At 39.1% G+C, this 18,880-nt stretch overlaps 1 protein-coding gene across 4 annotated transcripts in view; it reads left to right on the plus strand.

The window, feature by feature from the left end:
* The window catches only part of LOC129696097 (protein unc-13 homolog B-like), a 411,098-nt gene extending 392,626 nt beyond the window's left edge, over window positions 1–18,472 (plus strand). For 3 of the 4 annotated variants that reach the window (XM_055633551.1, XM_055633558.1, XM_055633568.1), the window contains 4 exons: window positions 1,997–2,144; window positions 9,826–9,918; window positions 14,924–15,083; window positions 16,390–18,472. In XM_055633551.1, the coding sequence (XP_055489526.1) occupies window positions 1,997–2,144; window positions 9,826–9,918; window positions 14,924–15,083; window positions 16,390–16,675 (687 nt within the window). In that variant the 3' untranslated portion in view covers window positions 16,676–18,472. Of the gene's footprint in view, window positions 1–1,996; window positions 2,145–5,804; window positions 5,862–9,825; window positions 9,919–14,923; window positions 15,084–16,389 lie in introns of all 4 variants that reach the window. The other variant, XM_055633576.1, reaches the window with a different exon arrangement.
* Window positions 18,473–18,880: the final 408 nt, after the last annotated feature.

Genomic DNA, 18,880 nt, shown 5'->3' on the forward strand with positions numbered 1-18,880 from the left:
AGGCCTTACCGGGGATTGGGGTTATCAGACAGAACAATCACCACCATGTCGGCATCCCTGCGAGTTTCCACCAAGAAACAGTACCTGACCTTCATCAGGAAATGGGAACAGTACTGTCTGGACGCAGGGACATCCTACAAGACGGCTTCGATCTCGGATGTGCTGGAGTTCCTGGCCCACCTGCACCATGATCTCAAGATGAGCTACAGTGCCATCAATACGGCTCGGAGCGCACTGTCCGCATACCTCATGCCGATAGAACAGCATAGTGTGGGATCCCACCCTCTAGTCATCAGACTCCTTAAGGGGATCTTTAATACCAAACCCCCCTACACCTAGATACACTCACATGTGGGATGTGAGTGTAGTTCTGACACACCTTCGAGGTTGGCCTCCGGTGGGATCCCTGAGCCTGGAACAGGCCACTTACAAAACCCTCATGCTCATGGCGCTTGTCTCAGCTCAAAGGGTTCAGTCGCTCCATCAGCTAAATCTGAACTACATGGTGACCACCCCAGATACCATTACTTTCACCATGCCGGGGTTGGTAAAACAAAGTAGACCAGGTACATCAAACTCCCCGTTGATCTTCCGGGCTTACCCTCCAGAACCTAGGCTGTGTGTGGTGACCCACCTTCATCATTATCTAGACACAACCCAAACGCTAAGAGGGAGAGAGAAAGCCTTATGGGTTAGCCACAGAAAGCCTTTTGGACGGGTAACCAGCCAAACATTATCCAGATGGTTGAAACAGGTCCTCAGCATGGCAGGGATTAACACAAATGTTTTTAAATCCCATTCAACCAGGGCAGCGTCCACCTCAGCGGCGGATACGATGCAGGTTCCCCTCGACCACATCCTCAGAGCAGCGGGATGGTCAAGGGAATCGACATTCCAACGATTTTACAAGAAACCGCTGATGGAACAGGACGTCTTTGCGGATACCGTTTTAAAAACCGCAAAGTTATGATTTAAAGCCCATGGGAGCTATTTTGTTTTTTGTTATAGTTAATAAATATTTCTTTTATAACTAAACAAACTTGTTGGTCTCTAGCTACCACTTCCTCCCTCGATGATCTTTCGGCAGTGAGTGATATAACTGTTACACGGTTTGAAATCACAGACCTTTGAAGTCTTCACGTAGTCACTCACGTGACTCCGAAGTAAAATAGTAAGATTAAACGAGTACTTACCAGTACGAAGTTTGATCTGTATTTTATGAGGAGTTACGATGAGGGATTACGTGCCCTCCGCTCCCACCCTCATTATATAGATCAAATTCGGACTAATGTCTCGTTGGTCTTCACTATCTTTACTTCAACTAGTGTCTATCTGTGATTCCACACCGCTGCTTGGAAGTATGCCGCGCCTGCGCGCTGGGTGGGTTCTTCACGTAATCCCTCATCGTAACTCCTCATAAAATACAGATCAAACTTCGTACTGGTAAGTACTCGTTTAATCTTACTATTAATATTTGTATATTAATATTGTAGTGAACAAGAATATTTTCCATAAAATGTATCGTGTTTCAACTTGAAAATACTGTTAACATTAATGTATTACTATAGTCAGAAAAATATCATCATCTTTGGAGGCAAAAGTATGATGATGAGCATGCAAGGCATTGGCAGGCACCGATAAATAATAGGTTTATTTGTTTATAAGTATTTTGGGAGAAGGGTTCCGATCCAAAACGCCACCTATCCATGTTCTCCAGAGATGCTGCCTGATCAGCTTTACTCCAACATTTTGCGTCCTTATGTCTATAAATATCGTTGAAGGAGAAAAAAATATGGGAACAGATTTGTACTTTTACAGAAATAACTCATTTAAAAAAAATTATAATCATTCATATTTTCATAAAAAGTTATCAACCAAACTTAGTTTACAAAACAAAACTCCCTCAAAATAATTAAAATAACTCCTGAATACCACACCATGGATACATCTATGTTCATGAACCCAATTGCTTATATTCATATTTTTTTCATTACAGCAATACTTCCATGCTGGCGGAAATGGTTTGAAAAAGACTTTTCTGGAGAAGAGCCCAGACCTTCAGTCATTGCGATATGCACTCTCTCTCTACACCCAGACCACTGACACGCTCATCAAAACATTTGTCCAATCTCAAACTGCTCAGGGTAAGTTTATCAAAAAAGACTTTCACAGCAGCAGATTTTTACATACTGAGAAAAATGGACACTATTGTCACATGCTATTGACTTTAAAAACACAAATTGTAGTTCTATTTAGACCAAAAATTAAACTTTATGGAAAGCTTTAAAGTCCAACTATAAAATAGGAACGACGTGATAATTATCACATAGCTCATGCCTATGTTTATGCTCCAGTCAGGCCTCCTCCTGTCTTTTCTCATCTACACATTCTCTCCTCTGAGATCTGCCTCAGCCACTCCTCATGAAAGCAAATCCCACATTTTCACCACTGTCTTCAGAAATTTCTAACTGATTTCCTGATGATCATGATCTTTAGTTATGATCTACACAAGAAATAGGGAACCTTTATTATGTTACTCAATGTTTAGCATTTTCAGATGAGTATAACTTTACAATATATGTAAATATGTTTGCATCCTCTTCAATGCCTTCATATCATTTTTACAATAGGATGACCAGAGATGTTAACAGTACTCCATGTGGCCTAATGAAGGTTTGAATTATGTAAATCAAGAATGTTAGAATACATTTTTTTCCTACTACCTATGGGTGCCAAGAAAACATTTCTAGTCCATTCCAAGATTATTAATGGCACTTTGAATGGTCACTCTTGTCATAATTGGCTGAATTCTCAAGAGGTTATTTTAAAATAAAAGCAACTTTAGATCAAACAGCTTCACAATATAATAAATTAGCATGTTTCTGTCGAGCCACTAGGCGGCATGTGGCAAATGTGAAATGATGAGAGAAACTCAGTAGCACTGATCTCAGCAAGGTTTTGGCAATTAAGCTCGTAAAATTAAATTGGCAATTAAAACCAGCTGCAGAAATTCAAGAAATAATAGCAGACTATATGTATACCTACCAAAAGGGACTGGTGGTTCCTTAGCAATCCAATTAATATGTTGAAAGGAATATTCCACCAATTCCACTGTTTACATTCCTGTATCCTGCAAATTAATACACACCCATTCATAACTTCTAGAATTTGGCTTTCGAGCCCATCATCATTCAATCATGGCTGATCTATCTTTCCCTCTCAAGCCCATTTTCCTGCCTTCTCCCCATGACACCTGCCTTGACACCCTTACTAATCAATGCCTCTGTATTGCACTACTGGGATAAACAAGTCAACCATAGGGTAAATGAGATAATGAAGCAAACATCTCAAAATGTTTGCTGGGAGTATCTAATTAAAATGGAGTAACATCTTTGTCTCGTACATCGACAAAGCCTTGTCCTATGAAGCAACAAGATGTTGGGCAGGGGTATTGAGATGCCGGTGCTTCTTAACAGAGCAATCGATGGTGTCATGTTGCCCACTGCAGTGTTTCACTTCTGTCATTTTTACAATCCAGTAAGCCTGGTTTCTCTCTCTGCCATGACCCCTTGACTTTGTACCATTAAAGGGGCTGTCCCACTGTACGAGCTATTTCAAGAGCTCTCCTGAGTTTAAAAAAAAAATCAAACTCGTGGTAAGCACGTAGAATGTATGTAGCGGGTACGTCGGAGCTCGGGACGTCTCCTAGCGGCACGTAACGCTAACAGCAGGTACTCGGGAAACGCGGTAAGCTCGTGAAAACTCGTGAAGATTTTTCAACATGTTGAAATATGTCCACGAGAGCCCCGAGTATCTACGAGCGGTTATTACCGTAATTCTCCGAGTTCGAATCAGGGGAAACACGGGAGAACTCTTGAATTAGCTCGTACAGTGGGACAGCCCCTTGAGCAGCGTGAGTGAAGGTTATATTTCAATTATACAAAATCATACAAGTACACTGCCCCATAAAATCAGATATGAATCGACCCAAAGTAAACCTAATACCATGTTCTGGGCCCACTGTAGCATTCTGGTACCTTCCAGTTAACAATGAGACTGAAATATCACACACTTTTGGCTTCGAGATGTTACATTGATTCATGGAAGAACGTACTTGCATTTTAAAATGGTTGCAGTTTTCAGGAACTTTGTAATCCTGTCACTATCTCTCCACTGCCAAAATAATCCATGCTTGAGAATCCTGAATCACCAGATTAATTATAAACAGGGGTCATGTTGAGATGTTTGTTTTTGTGTCTGCTTCCCATTCATATATGATGCCATCAGAATTTATGTTCAGGAAGTTAAATTAGTTATTTGGTTTGAACTGACACCAGAACCTTAAAACTGTTTACCGGCAACTTCACACTATGGCCGTTTGGATGACAGAGATTTCAAGTATCCTTTATTGTCATTGAAATTTTGTGCCTTGCATTGCATAACATAGAATAAAATAACAAAACACACAATAAACACAGATTTAACATCCACCACAGTGAGTCCATCAGGCCATCCTCACTGTGATGGAAGCCAAAAGTCTTAAAGTCCTTGTCTCGTCCCTCCTTGTTCTCCCTCTGCGTTGAGGCGATCCAGTTTTCCGATGTTGTGACCCCGCCAGGTGCTGGTAAGTAAATCTCGCGGCTGAATCCGAGCACCGCGAACGAGCCGGATCAAACTCCGTGGCCCGAGGCGGTCGAAGCCGCCACCCTCCAGTCCAGTGGACGAACCTGTTGTTGCGGGAGCTCCGGAAAAACAGGTCACCAACCTGTGATCTGCGAGCTCCCGACGTTGTCGTCCACTGAGCCCGCGGCCGAGCCTCCGAGGCGCCGAGGTCGGGTCGCAGCCACCACAACGCCGCCACAGCCCCGAAGTCGGCCAGCCTTGCGTTGGTAAGTCCTGGCTCTGCCTCTGGAGCCTCGAGGTCAGTCCCAGTTGGAGGCCGCCAGCTCCGCCATTAGGCCTCAGCACAGACGGAGACAAGGGATATGACAAGAAAAGGTCGCATCCCCCAGAAGGAAGAGACCAAAAACATGTTTCTCCCACCCCCCCACACATATACAACCTAATAAACTAAAATTAACTAAAACAGGACAAAAGGAAAAAAAAAGAAAAAACAGAGACGGACTGCAGGCGAGCCACAGCTGCTAGGACAGCGCCGCCACTCTCTTTGCACAATTCACAAACCACTGCCCAAAAATTTGAGAAATGGAATGAAATTCGCTCGCACAAAATTTAAGTGAACATAGTAAACAAATAAACATTTTTTTTCAACTCTCATTTCTTGACTCGCACAGCTGATGGATAATTTTTCTAGGAAAGTTGCTCTTTCATTACGTGGAGGTACACTGTATTGTCAGGATGAATTTTTTGTGTATTTAAAAATTTGAAGATACAAATGACCTGCTTTTTGCACGATTTATGATGCCTTGTTATGGTCTTTTGCTGCAAACATTACTGCAGCCACTATGATCGCATTTTATACTGGTCTTTTGTACTTTGCATTGAGAATGCGCTGCTAGATACATTCAAGGTGTGTTTTTCTGGTCAATAATATGCATGAACGAGAAAATGGGAAAATATGCCTATTTCCATGGTTTCTCGTCTTCCACTGTTGCAAAATGATGCTAAGTTAAAAGATAAGCCATGATCTTATGAAATGGCAGAACAGATGAGAGGCCATATGGCCTATTTCTGCCTATTATTTTTGTGTTCTTATATTCCAGGTCTAGATGATATAACCTGTATTCTTATTTCATTTTCTTCTCCCTTTTGTTCTGCCTGCTGACTTTGATAACATGAATCAGTGCATGGTGGAAAGGGTGTTAGGGTCACCGCTAATGTGGACGCTCCTCCTGACAAGGGTATGTCTGAGTCTAATGTTGCCCAGCTGTGACAACATTAGTAAAATGCAGGCGTGATAAATCAAAACCTTTCCATCATTACTAGAGTGTTTCAGAAACCTGTGTTTGATAGCTGTAATATCAATTGCTAATGATTCTTACGATTTATAATCTAGTACACTACATTTTTATTGTGCAAGATACTTTTACTGATTCGGAAGTTATATCTAGATCAATTACTAAAATGCACAAACACAAAGTTTACTTTTTATACTGGGATGGAGGAAGTAGTTAAAGAAATAGGTGTGAAGTTTGAAAGTAAGAATGTAAAATCTATGTTGTTGTGCTTTTCTTCTATTAACAAATAGTCAGATAGTTTTGGATATCTGTATTAATACCCCAGCAATTGTATTAAAACACGTAATGATTGAAATGTCGATATACGGATTAAGTGTGCTTTGTCCAAAAGACTGTACACATATGAGGCTCAGTTTATCAAGAGAATATATATGGGAACATGTGACAAAAATAACATTGTACCAAAAATAAAATTAAAAAAACTGCAGATGTTGGAAATCTAAATTAAAATAGAAAATGCTTGAAATACTCAGCAAATCGTTCTGCATCCGCCGGAAGAGAAACAGAGCTAACGTTTCAGGTCAAAGATAGATTTGTGTGGGATTTTGAAACAGAATTAAAATGGCTAGCAACTGAGACATCAAGATAGCCATAACAGGCCTAGTGCAGTGCTCAGCAAAGCAGTTATCAGGTCTATGTTTGGTCTCTACGTGAGCACATTGCATTCACCAAGATTCAAATTAATCTCTGTCTTATCTAGGTCTGTTTAGGATGGAGGTGAGAGAGGTGTATTAACAAATGTTACATTGTCCCCAGTTGCAATATAAAGCGGCTGAGGAGGGGGAGGAATGGTTGGGGAAAGATGATTGAACTACAGTCACTGAGAAAATAGTCCTTGTGTTAATCAGAATGGATTGGGGAGAGGATGATCTGACGGGTGGTGCGATAATGTTGATAATAGTGGAAATGTTGAAGAATAATGTGCAGTTGCGGAGGCTGGAGGGTTTAAAGTTAAGGACCAAAATAATCTATCTCTGTTCTGTCTGGGGGAGATGGATGAGAGCAGAAATACAGAATGAGAGATGATGCAGGAGAGGGCTTAGTCAACCACAATATAAAACAAGGCTATAAAAGAGGATATTTCAAATGTCCTGGAGTGGAAAGCCTCATCTGAAAAAAGTAGCGTTGGAGATGGAGAAACTGAAAGGGACTTGTGCCAATCAACCCCTCCTCATCTGTATCCACCTATAGATTGCTAACTCTTGACCAATCCTTCTTCTTCCCTTTTTTATACTGTTAATCTCCCTTCTGCTCTTTCAGACCATATTAAAGGTCCCAATCTGAAAGATTGACTGTCCATTTCCCTCCACAGACATTTGTTGACCCATTGAGTTCCTCCAACAACTCTCCTTGTTTTGCTGTAGATGCCAGCATCTGTAATTCCTGTGCCATCCATCTGTGGTGTTTTTTCATCAGAATTGGCTTGTTTCTGCACCATGTCTAATCCGCCGCAGGTTTTCAATACATTTCCTGAGCCAGGAAAGTGGGCAAATTTGATTTGCCGCTGATCACTATCTCAAATCAGATGCTGGGGTGTAGTCGAAGATTCCCGGCGATAAGATGTGCAGAAACTCATGACTTGTACATTTGTCTTAATTTGCTACTATCCGTATGGAAAAATTCAATGTAATCATTCTGTTTCTCTCACAGGTGATTTCCTACTGTGTGTTCCTAGCATTTCCTGTTTCATAATATATGACCTTCAAAGTATTTTGGTTTCATATGCATAATTGGATTTTAACAGAAGTGATATCCTGAGAAAGGTCTTCTATAATGTCTTCCAATTCGTTATTTTTCAACATTCAACATCATGAAAGAAAACATTTCGCTGAGCATTAAAATGTAAAGCTCATGCACACATATGTAAAACAATAGGAAATTGATAATCAGTATTACTTTTCGATATGTTGTTGGAATCAATATCAACCAACATATTTACCCTATATTGGTACAGCTATAAGGTATCGTATTTAAATGCTCCTCAGATTTTGATTTAATTCTAGGCTAAACAGGTCACTAGAGTTGATAGTTTAAACCCTTTTTTGCTAAGCTAGAGCATCTAAGTTATGCAGTGTGTGACATAGGAGGTAGGGATCAATAAAAGGCTTGGCAACAAAAATATTAGGTAGGTTAAATGTCATCCATGTGTTATTTCAAAACGGGCATAGAACTGGTATGTCCTCCCATCATTTGGTAAACTACCAAGAAAAAAGATATAAGGAATATTGTGAATATTAACCGATCAAATTGCCATTGCAAAAATTGAGTATTTTTATGATATTTATTAGCTAATTAGCTCCAGATATTTTTCAGCTGTTTAAATAATCCTGAATTTTGTGAGCCTTGATCGATACTAATGATACTCTCTCCATATGACCTTACCTTAATATACATAGGCACGTTATTTTTGACCAAACTTTTGTTGCCTAGTATTGTTAGTTTCACCCATTCAAGTAATAAAATTCTTGTGCTTTTATCTACTTTGAGACAAGATCTTTTGTAGCGCAAGACTCCAATCAAATTTCAAAATAATGTAATTTCCATTTTAAGTTCAGGCACTAAAGGAGTTCCTGAACTGGAACATCATGTTCTTGCAAGGGGGGAAGGTATAATTGAGAAGTGGATTACTGCAAGGAAGTAAACTTTTGCTCACATTCCAACTCCTTTCTATACACTTACAGTGATTGATGAAGATTAGATCATATCCCTAGAAGAGAATGATGTACAGAGGATGAAAAGAAAGCACAGTGAGAACCAGAAAAAAAAAATAGTTTTTATTGTTACACAACCAGGCACCAAATATGGCAAAATGAATAATTACATTCGCCAAAGTATTACAGTGAATCTGTTTAATTGTAATTGTCTGAGTGTGCTTACACAAAGTGGTGTGAGTAATTTAGATTGATAGATGCAAATTGCAGAAAACATCCTCACTAAAGTGGGAGACAAAAATGCTGGAGAAACTGGCGGATGAGGCAGCATCTATGGATCTATGGAATATATGATGTTTCGGGTCAAGACCCTTCTTTGGAACATAATCCCCTTGTCTGTAGTCCACCAGATTCAGTCCAAGTCAAAGCTTGTGTCTAAATGGAGCTTTGGGCAGAACTAAAGGATTTGGATGAAATAGCTGCTGATTGATAAAATTTATTCCAACAGTGACAGAAAGGTTTTGTTAGTAAAAAAAAGACTTAGAAAATGTGAATAATTCTTGCATCAAGCTTTGCATGTCATTAATTCTTTTTTTTAAATGCCCACCGTCTTTAAAAATCCAACCAAAAACTCAAGGGTTGGAATCTGCTTCCATTGAAAGAATATGGTATTTCCAATGTAAAAAAAATGCATATTTCTACAATATTAAAAACAATATTATGTCATTGCTCCACTTCCTGGAGATGGTGAATAGTGCACATTTGTAATTTGCCTCTCCAGTAAAAAAAGGTAATCTTAGTATTTGACCCTGGTTTGGTACCTCAGTGTAATAATTTAACAAGCTATCACTTCTTAAAGCACAACATGTAAACATCTTATATGGAAACTATTGAATCAATTAGTATATTATTAGATGTTCACTATATAATGTACTAAATTTCACTAAAACCAATGAAGCAGTAGTTTCTGATTTCTTTCAACCGGTCCAGGATGCAGGATTTTAACCCTTTTGATCAATATGTACGCATGACTAATATGTGGTATGTCGTGCATGGATGACATCAAATATTTCAAGCATGAGAACCATATATTTTAATATCGCAGTACTTTTCATAGTTGTCTTATGTGAATGTCTTCACACATTGATGATAAAATAATTTAAATGTTCCATCTTTATACTTTAATTATTAATCAGGCTCCGGTGTGGGTGACCCAGTAGGTGAAGTGTCCATACAAATAGATCTTTTCACCCATCCGGGAACAGGAGAACACAAAATAACAGTAAAAGGTAAGAACTGCATCATTAATAGATATACAAAAGGACATTGGTTCCCAAAGTACTTAATGAGAATCCATGTTCCAATCAGTTAAAATTAAAACAAAATTCTTGTTCCTACCACTTCCATTCAAAGATGGTAAACTGTTAAGGCTCTAGTAGTAGAATGCTCTTCATTGTCACTTTTAGATCTTTTTTATACTTTAATAAATTTATTATTGGCTATAGCATGGATGCTTTTCTCACACTTGTATATTTCCTGTTTATTTGATTTGTATTAATATCAATTATTATATCTTTTCAATTTATGAATTTAAAAGTTTCTCTCTACTTACCTTATCTAAATCTGTCATGATTTGAACACCTCTATCAAATTTATTTGGAACTATAAATTCATGTTATTACTTTGAGATAGTGAAACAAGTACAACTCTAGTCCCCTATTAGCAGCAACACCTCAAGCATGCAACCAGATTGTTTTTCAAGTGCAGCAATATCGGTGTTTGTAATATAATGTATTACTTAGTCTGCTGCAAAAGTGGATGTGCATGGCCTGTGTGTCCTTCTATCACAAATGCATTAACTGCTGTAAAGGAATAGTGCCAGGTCAATTACAGTTTTAAATGCTCTGTTAATACTCGTTACATTCAAAGTACAACCCGTAATATGTTGAAGGTTGAGCACACCAGGTTAATGTTTGATGAGTAAATTTATTGGAATAATGTTAGTATGAGATTTCAAGTTCTAAGATTTTACAGATATTTTAAATTTACTTTTTCCATTCCATCTTTCAAAAAATATTTTCTGTTTGTCTTTGATTTACATCCTGAGCAGTCCCTATAAATAAGGGTAAGGGAATGTGCATGGGTGTTAATTTTTATGTTTAAGAAGGAACTGCAGATGCTGCAGAGAGACAAAAATGCTGGAGAAACGCGGGTGAGGCAGCATCTATGGAGCGAAGGAAATAGGCGACGTTTCGGGTCGAGACCCTTCTGTTAATTTTTATGTCCTATTTGCTTACGAGTACATGGAATAGGTTATAGTTGCCCTTTTCATGAACAGAATGAGCAAAGAACTGATATCATTCAAAAGCTTCTGTGATAAGTAGGGTTAATGCATCATCCATACGAATCCAGGATCCTGAAAAGCCATTAAATAAAATACAAAGGCAGTTGGTAGTGGTGTTATGCTTTACAAAGACATTGTTTAGCGAATTGTTTCTCTAGGATATCTGCAACTATAGATATTGTGAACTTATGCAATTCTGTGCTCAGGATCAACACAGAGCTGATACTAATCAGGTGTATTGTTATCGATCACTGACCCGCTTCATATGTTTTGCTGCACACAATAATAGATAATCTCATAACATTTGAGAAATGTTGACATAAGCACATGATGTTGAAGACTGCAGGCAAAACCTATAAAATGTGATCGGTATCGATAAAAACTTGGTGGCTGGCATGGACCTGGTTTACAGAAGGACCTGCTTCTGTGCTAAATGATTAAAATAACTCAGAGCTTCCGTGGATTTTGAAGAAACAGCAGCAAAGAGAAACAGGAAAAGGCAATGATTGGTTCTAGCCCGAGTGGGAGGAGAGTTAGAAGTGAGTCAGAGGGGGAAAACAATTTAAAACTAAGGAATTTGGTTTCTAAATTGGTAAATTGGTAAATTAGGCAATACATCAGTCAATATAAGCAAGATGGCTCTTCGGGAGCGGCCTTGTGAGTAAAGTGTGAGTCTTTGGCTCGAGAGTCTTCGGCGAGGAGGCTGAGGAGAGGAGGCTACGCATAAAGCTCGAGAGGACGGAACGCGGTGAACACATGTCGGGACAGATGAGACAGTGTGAGGCTTGCAGAATGTGGGAGCCCAGGGACACAGATGGAGCCTCTGGTTGCTACAACTATGGCAAGTGCGTCCAGCTTCAGCTCCTAAAGGACTATGTTGGGGCACTGGAGAAGCAGCTGGATGACCTCGGGGCCATCCGGGAAAACGAGAGTTTCCTGGACAGGACCTACAGTGAGGTTGTCACGCCGAGGATACGGGAAAAACAAAATGTGTGACGGAAAGAAAGGGTGGAAATCGTGGAGTGCAGAAGACCCAGGTGGCTGTGTCTAATGAAAATAGGTACGCCCTCTTGGGAACTGTCCGGGGAGACCATGTTTCCAGTCCGAGCGGCGGACACGTTGGTGGCTCCAATCCTGGAGATGGGACTCGACCGGCGAGACCGACATTGGGCAGAGCCCTAGTGGTGGGTGACTCCATTGTCCGAGGAGTGGACAGGAGATTCTGTGGCAGCAGACGAGATGCGAGGATGGTCTGTTGCCTCCCTGGTGCCAGGGTTCAGGATGTCACGAGCCAAATTCAGAACATCCTCGAGAGAGAGAAGGTGAACAGCCGGCAGTAGTTGTGCATGTAGGCACAAACGACATCGGGAAGAAGAGGAAGGAGGTTCTCCAACATGAGTTCAGAGAGTTGGGAAGAAGACTGAAATGCCGGACTTCTAGGGTGGTTATCTCTGGATTGCTTCCAGTACCTCGTGCTAGTGAGGACAGGAACAGGGAGATAGGGGATCTGAATGTGTGGCTGAGGGGCTGGAGCAGGGAGCAAGGATTTAGATTTATAGACCACTGGGATATCTTCTGGGGTAGGGGTGACCTGTACAAAAGGGATGGATTACACCTTAACTGGAGGGGGACTGACATTCTGGCAGGCAGGTTTGCTAGGGCTACATGTGTGGGTTTAAACTAAATAGTGAGGGGGAGGGATTGTCAAATTGGGAGTATAATGATTCTCGAATTAATGGGAAGGAAAGTTCGAGAAGGGACAACAGAGTAAAGTCAGGGCCAATTATGTGCGGTGCGAGGGGGGAAGTGAATATGGAGGTCAAAGTGTTGTATATGAATGCGCGAAGTATAAGGAATAAAGTGGACGAGCTTGAGTCTCAGTTAGAAACTGGCAAGTATGATGTTGTGGGAATTACTGAGACATGGTTGCAAGAGGGCCAGGGCTGGGAACTGAATATTCAAGGGTATACCTCCTATCGAAAAAACAGACAGGTGGGCAGAGGGGGTGGGGTTGCCCTGTTGGTGAGGAATGATATTCAGTCCCTTGCAAGGGGTGACATTGATACAGGAGATGTGGAGTCAGTATGGATAGAACTGAGGAATTGTAAGGGTAAAAAGACCCTAATGGGAATAATCTACAGGCCCCCAACCAGTAGCCTTGACATAGGGTGCAAGTTAAATTAGGAGTTAAAATTGGCATGTAGCAAAAGTAATGCTGTGGTTGTTATGGGAGATTTCAACATGCAGGTAGACTGGAAAAATCAGGTTGGTACTGGACCCCAAGAAAGGGACTTTGTAGAGTACCTTCGTGATGGATTCTTAGAACAGTTTGTATTGGAGAAGGCAATTCTGGATTTAGTGTTATGTAATGAACCGGATTTGATAAAGGACCTCGAGGTTAATGAGCCATTAGGAGGCAGTGACCATAACATGGTCAGGTTTAATCTACAATTGGAGAGGGAGAAGGGTAGATCAGAGGTGTCAGTGTTGCAGTTGAATAAAGGGGACTATGGGGCCATGAGGGAGGAGCTGGCCAAGGTTGACTGGAAAGATACACTAGCAGGGATGACAGTGGAACAAAAATGGCAGGTGTTTCTAGGAATAATACAGAAGGTGCAGGATCAGTTCATTCCCAGGAGGAAGAAAGATTCCAAGGGGAGAAAGGGACGACCATGGCTGACAAGGGACGTCAGGGACAGTATAAAAATTAAAGCGAAGAAGTACAATGTAGCAAAGATGAGCGGTAAGCAAGAGGATTGGGTAATGTTTAAAGAACAACAGAAGATAACCAAAAAGACAATACAGGGAGAAAAGATGAGGTACGATTGGTAAGCTAGCCAAGAATATAAAGCAGGATAGTAAAAGCTTCTTTAGGTATGTGAAGAGGAAAAAAAAATAGTTAAGACCAAAGTTGGACCCGTGAAGACCAAAAAAGGTGAATTTATTATGGGGAACAAGGAAATTGCAGATGAGTTGAACAGTTACTTTGGATCTGTCTTCACTAAGGAGGACACAAACAATCTTCCTGATATAGTAGTGGCCAGAGGATCTGGGGTGACGGAGGAACTGAAGGAAATTCACATTAGGCAGGAAATTATGTTACCTAACATGAAGTGGCTCTAGAAACCGTGGATGCATTGGTGCTAAGTTTCCAATGTTCTATAGACTCAGGATCAGTTCCTGTGGATTGGAGGGTAGCTAAAGTTATCCCACTTTTTAAGAAAGGTGGGAGAGAGAAAACAGGGAATTATAGACCAGTTAGCCTGTCATTGGTGGTGGGGAAGATGCTGGAGTCAATTATAAAAGATGAGATCGCTGAACATTTGGATAGCAGTTACAGGATCGGTCCGAGTCAGCATGGATTTACGAAGGGGAAATCATGCTTGACTAATCTTCTGGAATTTTTTTGAAGATGTAACTAGGGAAATGGACAAGGGAGAGTGAGTGGATGTAGTGTACCTGGACTTTCAGAAAGCGTTTGATAAGGTCCCGCATAGGAGATTAGTGGGCAAAATTAGGGCACATGGTTACTTTTCCTGCTGTGGCTGACTAGGCCTATCCTTGATAGGCAGACCCTCCTACAGCTTCCACAGGTGAAGTTGTCTCTGGCCGTTTGAATTGGGGAGTGTGTTGCTGTTGCCGTTTTGTGGTATCGGCATCTGGCCTCAGGATCTTGAACCTCTGCTGTCATGTTTCTTCATACCCGTCTGGGGGACCTTTCGCCACCTCCCCCGGTCCTCAGCAGCCTCTTCCCCGTTGTCAGTGTCAATGTTAAACATTGTCATATCTCTTTTAATCATATCCTTGTAGCAAAGTTTCGCCAAGTAATTCAAATTAACAAGAACAATATTAAATACTATGATTTGCAAATGGATCTAAATTTAATCTGGAATTTGATTTGATATTTGTTGTAACTACTGAATCAGTATAACATGATTTATGTTTTACAGTGGTCGCTGCTAATGATCTCAAATGGCAAACAACTGGCATGTTTCGCCCATTTGTGGAAGTCACAATGATTGGTCCACATCTCAGTGACAAGAAAAGGAAATTTACTACAAAATCAAAGAGCAATAACTGGGCTCCAAAATACAATGAGACGTTTCACTTGTGAGTAAATTATCATTTTTTTTATGAGACATTTTTAATGATAGCTTTACTTAAGTGTTGTAAACAATCATTTGTACATGGGTGAAAATAATGTGTGAAAAAAACATATTTTAATTGGGAATTTCAGTATAGATGTATAGTCAAGAAAGGCTCGAATCATTTAATAATTTAGAATTTGGCGTCTCCTGAATAATCCAACCTACCCATATCCCAAAGAGGGTCTCCTTTTGCAGCAGCAGCAAACTAAGCAGCAAAACCACGACTAGTTGGGCATCCTCAAAATAAAGCTGATAAGGTTAGGTTATATGGCCCTAATCTAATGACCTGACCATGCCCTAATCTTTTTATATTTCTGCTGGATCAGGAGCAAAACGTCTCTCTGCCCAATTTATCACCTTCCAAGGGCACAATCTTATTGAGATTGAGACTGCATAAAGTATGCCAATGTTTTTTTAAGAGGAAAATCTGGTGAGTTGTCATAAGAGGTGTCATAAATCTACCAGTTCTATATTACCAATATGATACACAAGTATGATACCCAACAGTTCATTGGTATATGGCCACACTGATCAGTTCTGTTCTGTATTTATTTATGCCTACTTTTTTCTGTTGTGCTGAATTCTGAATATCATTGCTCATTTAGTGTCATTTTATTCACCCCAAACCAGATAACTAACCCTGGTTAAATGAGGATTTTTGATGAACACGCCAAACTTAAACCAGAGATGCAACATTAATGCTACTAGACCAAAGAATTGCATGTGAAACAGTGGAAGTTTTGAATGAGTTAAAAAATCACATGATATGAAGAAACCGGGCAGTGCGCTTACTAAAAAATCTATGTATTATACAATGCAATATCTGCATTTTTGACAGTGCATGATGTCTCTCTGGTTGTAACTTTGCTGAGAGGTCACTCCTGAGAGGTCACTCAATAAGAGACGCCAGGGTATCAGATTTCAATAATGTACTGAGGTCCATGGAAGCTTGGAAAGTGAGAGTACTCATAAGCAATTCCCATGTTGCTTTGTCCACCACCATTCCTTCCCCCCACCCCCCTCCACATATCACCCCTACAGTTCGAGCAGATCGAGCAATCTCTTATGGCTGATCAATTAATACTATTACTTTTATGGTACCGTCGATGAATTCTATGAAATGTCAGTCATTATTAAAAAAATGAAAATATATACGTGATTGGTTGTCTTCAAATAGTTTTATTGCTTTAAAATAATCAGCATTAATAACCTCACCTTAAACCAGAAAACTCTTCTCAGTAATATTGTTTTTCTTTTTCTTTTTGCAGTATATTGGGTAATGAAAATGGTCCAGATTCATACGAACTACAGGTCTGCGTGAAAGATTACTGCTTTGCAAGAGAAGATCGTATTATTGGGATTGCTTTAATGCAACTACGAGATATTATAGATAAAGGCAGCTGTGCTTGCTGGTGTCCACTAGGCCGCAGAATTCACATGGACGAGACAGGATTAACTGTCCTTCGAATACTATCACAAAGAACCAATGATGAAGTGGCAAAGGAATTTGTCAAACTAAAGTCTGAGTCTCGCTCTGCTGAAGAGGGCAGTTGAATTTTAGAGGGTTGATTGTTTCAGTGGCTTGGGTCACTTTTGTTTCTAATTTATACCTCGTGCCAATATGTGCAAGTGTTCAATAATTATCTTTTGTAAATGGGACCCTCTGCACTACTCTGTCATTGTTAATAAGGCCGTGTTGTATACCAATCAAAGTATAGATCTTTATGTGAATTTTATTTATTTACAGTAATCAAAAAAATTATATTGTGTTTAGAAATAAAAAAGGTTATTGCTTAAAAATAGGATGCTTACATTTATGTAAATAATTTTATGAACTGAACTTGAGGCTGTGATCTCAATATTTTTTCACTTCAATTGAACACTGTGATACCATAATTTAGTGAGATGAACAACTGAGAAATAGTTAAAAATATCCTAACTCATGCCTAGTGTCTCGGTTTTTCATCTCTCTCCCATAGGATTGCCAAAGGTTGTCTTTATATTGTTGTAGATAAAATCAGACATTCCATTTAGTAATATTAAACATTTGTAATCCAATGCCATGTCAGGGTTAATTTGTGATTGGAGTCTTTTAGCCACAGGGGTATCAAGCTTGAAACTTCCGTTGTTGCTTTACTTTAAAAAAACTACTCAAAAAGTGGATAAGATTATGGAAGAAAGGTTGGCCAAATATTTATTCAACAGATTTTTTCTGATTTTGTTTTGATAAAGTGTGAAAATTAACCTAAATTTGTTATCACTAACAATTGTGGAATTTTTCTGAACATAAGAAACTTAGGCAGTGAACATTTTGAAAATCATTACAATTACTTTGTGCACTAGTGTTAATTTTGAAATTCTAAAGGAGTGCATAAAAAGCTATGCATCTATTTTTAACGATTTTTTTTTAAACAACATCATTTCAAGGTAATCTATTCTGTAATTCATATTCATGTATTTTGTATTATTTTATTTGGGAAAATCAAAATGCTTTTGGAGGTGAATTTTTGAGCAGGTTCATCTAATCGTCCACTATAATATTGCCAAAGGACCATGGGAAACCTTGAAAAACTGTTCATGTGGTTTCTCCCATATTTACAAGAACCCCTGCCATACCTACAGCAGACGACTGAAAGAGCCCTTACAGATATTCTGCCTGTACAATACTAGCATTGGATAATATTTGTGTTATTTTTACATTGCCATGTAATGTGCCATTTATTTTAAATAAAGTATTGTAATTAATACAATAAAGTCCCTTCCAAGTACAGAAATGGTAGACTAGACATTCTTTAAGCCAAAAGGTATTATTCTGTTAGTAAATGTTATAACGTCTTTGTAAAAATTGGATTTTTAAAACATTTAGCCCTTTATTCACGAGAAAGTTAAGTTACCAATGAAAAAACTTTGACTAAAGATTTTCACAAAACATATTGCTTGAGTTGTTTGGAAAATTGTGCAATCAGATTGATTAATTTACATAAGTAAAATGCATTTTAAATGTCAGAGAAAAAAGTTGTTACAAGGATGAGGCAATAATTGTGCAACCAGTAAATGCTTTTAATAACCACCTGCATTTACCTAGTTCATCCAAAGTGCTAAACAAATCTGACGACACTTCACTAGAATGTTAGCAAATAAAAAAATGGAAAGGTTGTTACACATATGTTTTTGATATATCTGCCAGAGTGATTAGACTGAGGGAAAATATCCATGTGTTGGCAGAATCAATTGGTTTCCGTTTTAACTGTAACAAAACCTGATTATTAAAGTTGAATGTGTGACATGTTTGAGTAATTACATTAATTTTGGAACTCTTTTTGGATAAGATTATAATCTAATCAAATTAAATCCAGACTGTGTGTGATATTTTTCAAGGTGAAAAAGTACGCTACTTTTAGAAATTGTGGTATGTTTTAGGTATGTTTCCAATAGTTCTGATGACTATTAGCACATTAGCCCAGAAATTCCTCATTGTCCATTTTACACAATGTCTGCACTCAGCATGAGTTTTATTAATCCTTTAGGTTTACCTGAATATTATGGACAAGCTCTGTGGATTTCATTTCTTCATGGGAAACATAACGCCCAGGAAATTCCTGAGTTTTAATACATCCTAAGTACTTTTACAAAGCACAGGAAAAATTATGAGCTTGAGCGCTTTGCCTGCTGATTTTTTTTCAATCTTTTTCCTTCATATTTGTCAGTCGTAATCATTCCCATCAGAGACTCAGTCTATATATTTTTTTTGTTAAGATA

The sequence above is a fragment of the Leucoraja erinacea genome, chromosome 1 (assembly GCF_028641065.1).
Source record: "Leucoraja erinacea ecotype New England chromosome 1, Leri_hhj_1, whole genome shotgun sequence".
NCBI classification, from domain to species: domain Eukaryota; kingdom Metazoa; phylum Chordata; class Chondrichthyes; order Rajiformes; family Rajidae; genus Leucoraja; species Leucoraja erinaceus.